The 4269-nt window shown below is 47.2% G+C and overlaps 1 protein-coding gene across 1 annotated transcript in view; it reads right to left on the reverse strand.

Moving 5' to 3' along the window:
- Nucleotides 1-254: 254 nt before the first annotated feature.
- Nucleotides 255-4269, reverse strand: part of ZNF77 (zinc finger protein 77) — a 76585-nt gene continuing 72570 nt past the window's right edge. Inside the window, exons 3-4 of the mRNA XM_011964122.1 lie at nt 2741-2918; nt 255-1867 (exon numbers count right to left, since the gene is read on the reverse strand). Of these exons, the coding sequence (XP_011819512.1) occupies nt 541-1867; nt 2741-2918 (1505 nt within the window). The 3' untranslated portion in view covers nt 255-540. The remainder of the gene's footprint in view (nt 1868-2740; nt 2919-4269) is intronic.

The raw sequence follows: 4269 nt of genomic DNA on the forward strand, positions 1-4269 counted from the left end.
TGCTTAAACCAGGGAGGTGGAGGTTGCTCTGAGCCAAGATCGTGCCTCTGCACTCCAGCCTGGGCAACACAGCAAGACTGTCTCAAAAAAAAGAAGGAATCAAAAACGTTTCATCTAAACTCACACCAAGTTGTGCATGAAAACAAAAAAACAATCACCCCCCAGGTCCAAAAGACATTGCAATGGAAATGAGACCAATTTTATATAACTACAATTACTTAAAGTCCTAAATGACAAAATATACATAGTATAGCTGAAAGCATACAAAACAGAGTATTTATTAAGTTTACATCACAAACATGAACTAGAAATTTATACACAAGGAAACACTATTAAGGCTGAGGCATGTAAAGGCAATACCATATTAATCATAATTAAGAGATTTCTCTCCTACTCGGAGTTTTCAGGTACAAAATAAGCGCTATCCCAGAAGGTTTTCCTACATGCTCTACATAAATAAGGTTTCTTGCTAGTGTTTTCTCGCATTTACAACAAGGTTTTAGGGTTGAACACTCCCCCAGGTCCACCGTATTCGTGGATTCACGCTCCAGCATGTGTCCTCACATGTGCTTGCAGCGATGCGAGATACCTGAAGGTTTTCCCGCACTGCTTGCATTCATACGGTCTCTCTCCAGTGTGTGTCCTCACGTGCACACGAAGGGACGAGGAACAACCGTAGGCTTTCCCACATTCAGGACATTCGTAGGGTTTGACTCCACTGTGTGATCTCACATGCTTTTGAAAGTACTGAGCGTGGCTGAAGGCTTTCCCACATTGATTACATTCGTACGGTTTCTCCCCGCTGTGGGTTCGCACATGCTCTCGAAGGGAGGAGTGACAGCTGAAGGCTTTCCCACAATGCTTACACTCAAAGGGCTTCTCTCCAGTATGCGTCCTCACGTGGATTCGAAGGGAGGAGGAAAAACTGTAGGCTTTCCCACACTCCTTACATTCATAGGGCTTCACCCCGCTGTGTGTTTTCACATGTCTTCTAAAGTAAGTGGGACATCCGAAGGCCTTCCCACACTGCTTGCACACATAGGGCTTCTCTCCGGTGTGCATTCTCACGTGTGCTCGCAGAGAGGAGGGGTACCTGAAGGCTTTGCCGCATTCCTTACATTCATAGGGTTTGTCTCCACTGTGCGTTCTCCCGTGTTCTCGAAGAGATGAGTAACAAGTGAACGCTTTTCCGCAATGTTTACACTGACAGGGTTTCTCTCCAGTGTGCGTCCTCACGTGATCTCTAAAGGAGGAGTAACAGCCGAATGATTTTCCACAATGCTTACATTCATATGGTTTCTCTCCAGTGTGTGTTCTGAGATGTTCTCGAAAGTATGAGGGACAGCTGAAGGCTTTCCCACACTCCTTACACTCATAGGGTTTCTCCCCTGTGTGAGTTCTTACATGCCGTGTAAGGTAGGAATAATACATAAAGGTCTTCCCACATACTTTACATGTGTGGGTTTTCTGCCCATGGTGACTGTTCACATGTCCCCTGAAAGAGGAGGGACAAGTGAAAGCTTTTCCACATTTCTTACATTCGTAAGACTTTTTACTGCTGAGACTTTTCACATATGTCACAGATGCTCTCCCTGAGTCCTGGCCATTACAGGGTTTCTCTATAGTCTGCGTTTTCATAGGAGGGCTTTGGCAGGAGAGGCAGCTGCAGGCTTGCCCACATTCCTTACACAGTCTCTGTCTGGTGTGAGATCTCTGCTGATTCTCGAAGGCTTTGCCACACTTAGTGCACTCAGAGGGTTGAGCTTCGGTAGGGCAACTCTTGTGCACAGGAAGGTTCACTGTCTGGCTCCAGGTCTCTCCACATTGATGACCTTCATTACTTTCACAGAGGCTCCCCAGATGACTTCTGTTCAAAATGGGAAAGCACACTACTAGTCATTAATGATTATAAGTGATTAACTGATAAATGGTTTTTAGTGATTATTTTGATTATATATTTTCCAATTTCACTGAATGGGTCTATTTTCAGCACTGTCTGCCTGGTTTCTATGGAGAACAAGCATAATGCTCCAGCTGAAGGCTCAACTGCAGCCATAAATTTCACGGTGTTTCTTTTTTTTTTTTTTGAGACACGGTCTCGCTCTGTCACCCAGGCTGGGGTGCAGTGGCGCCACCTTGGCTCACTGCAAGCTCCACCTCCTGGGTTCACGCCATTCTCCTGCCTCAGCCTCCCGAGTAGCTGGGACTACAGGCACCTGCCAACACGCCCGGCTAGTTTTTTGTATTTTAGTAGAGACGAGGTTTCACCGTGTTAGCCAGGATGGTCTCGAACTCCTGACCTCGTGATCCGCCCATCTCGGCCTCCCAAAGTGCTGGGATGACAGGCTTGAGCCACCGCGACCAGCCTTTTTTTTTTGTCTGAGATGGAGCTTTGCTCTCGTCGCCCAACCTGGAGTGCAGTGGCGCGATCTCGGCTTATCACAACCTCCACCTCCCAGGTTCAAGCGATTCTCCTGCCTCAGTCTCCTGAGTAGCAGGGATTACAGGCATGAGCCACCACGCCCAGCTAATTTTTTGTATTTTTAGTAGAGACGGGGTTTCTCCATGTTAGCCAGGCTGGTTTCGAACTATTGACCTCAGGTGATCCGCCCCCCTCGGCCTCCCAAAGTGCTGGGATTACAGGCATGAGCCTCCCCGCCCGGCCGATACTTTTCGTTTAATTGCAAGTTAGTCTGACACTCTGCGGAGAGGCCCATCCCTCTGGTTGTGAGCCACTCACCTCAGATGCCTCTCTGGGATTTGGTGCTGATCTCCAATGTTATCAAATCTCCAATTTTCTCCAAAAATAGACCAGTAATCACTTGTGAATTTTACAATTTCTTCATCATTGGATATTCCATTCCCCAAAACGTCCCTCTGAGAACTTGATCCACTGGTTCTAACATAAATGCAACAATCTGCAACAATCAATTACACAATTTCTTAGGGGAAATATATTGGGATAAAGGAAAGAAAATAGACCACATATGGATTTCTTTTCATATACTAATCCAAAAATGTAACCACAGTTTATAAGGAAGAATAGACATGCTGTCAAAGTGAGACTCTGATGACCTCATCTATTTGAGAATTTGGCAATAATAAAAAACAGATGAGCCAGGTGCAGTGGCTCATGCCTGTAACCCCAAAGCACTGGGGGGCCAAGGTAGGAGAATCACTTGAGCACAGGAGTTCAAGAGGAGCCTGGGCAACGTAGGAAAATAAGGAGACCTCATCTCTGAACAACAACAAAAAATTTAAATTAGCCAGGTGTGGTGTTGGTGTTGTGTGCCTATAATCCCAGCTCCTTGGGAGGCCAAGGAGGGAGGATCACTTGAGCCCAGGAAGTCAAAGCTGCAGTAGGCCATGATCGCACCACGGCACTCCAGCCTGGGTGACAGAGTGAGATCCTGTCTCAAAAAAAGAATAGTGCCAAGCGCAGAGGCTCATGCCTGTAATCCCAGCACTTTGGGAGGCCGAGCCAGGTGGATCACCTGAGGTCAGGAGTTCTAAACCAGCCTGACCAACATGGTTAAACCCCGTCTCTACTAAAAATACAAAAAATTAGCCGGGCACAGTAGCACGTGCCTGTAATCCCAGCTACTTGGGAGGCTGAGGCAGAAGAATCACTTGTACCTGGGAGTTGGGGGTTGCAGTGAGCCGAGATTGCACCATTGCACTCCAGCCTGGCCAATGGGCAATAAGAGTAAAACTCTGTCTCAAAAAAAGAGAAGAGATGAACCATGGCAACCTGTTTACTAAGAAACAGAATAGTTCCAAAGAGATGGAGACTGATGTCAAGTAAACTATTACCAGAAAAGGAAAGTACGAAGTTGGTGGCCAAAATGCACATGCACAAATGCTCCTTTTATACGAGGAAATACAGAGGCTTTCCCCTGAGAAGGAGGACGGTGCAGGAGGATGGAGGAAAAGCCACGCAGGGCAGCTGAGAGAGGACACACGTCCTCCTTCTCAGAGAAGGGTTTGTGTTTCTAACCCACACTGCCAAACAGAACCGTTTTATCCAGAACCCACTCTGCCCGAGGGCTGCTTACTGCTCTCCTGGTGCTTACAGGCACAGGGCCCTTACAGGAGTCCTTCCTCTCTGCTGTGCCCGGCTGCCCTCAGGTGTGGGCGCCGCCCACTCCTTGAGAATCACATGATGAGGAAGGATTGTGAAGGGCAACAAGTGTTCCCCGAGACAGGCCAACACTTTGACCTCCCAGACCACCAATGATGATTGAGTGTGAGTTTTTTTTTTTTTTTTTT

This window comes from Colobus angolensis, unplaced genomic scaffold (genome assembly GCF_000951035.1).
Source record: "Colobus angolensis palliatus isolate OR3802 unplaced genomic scaffold, Cang.pa_1.0 Scaffold64, whole genome shotgun sequence".
NCBI lineage: Eukaryota > Metazoa > Chordata > Mammalia > Primates > Cercopithecidae > Colobus > Colobus angolensis.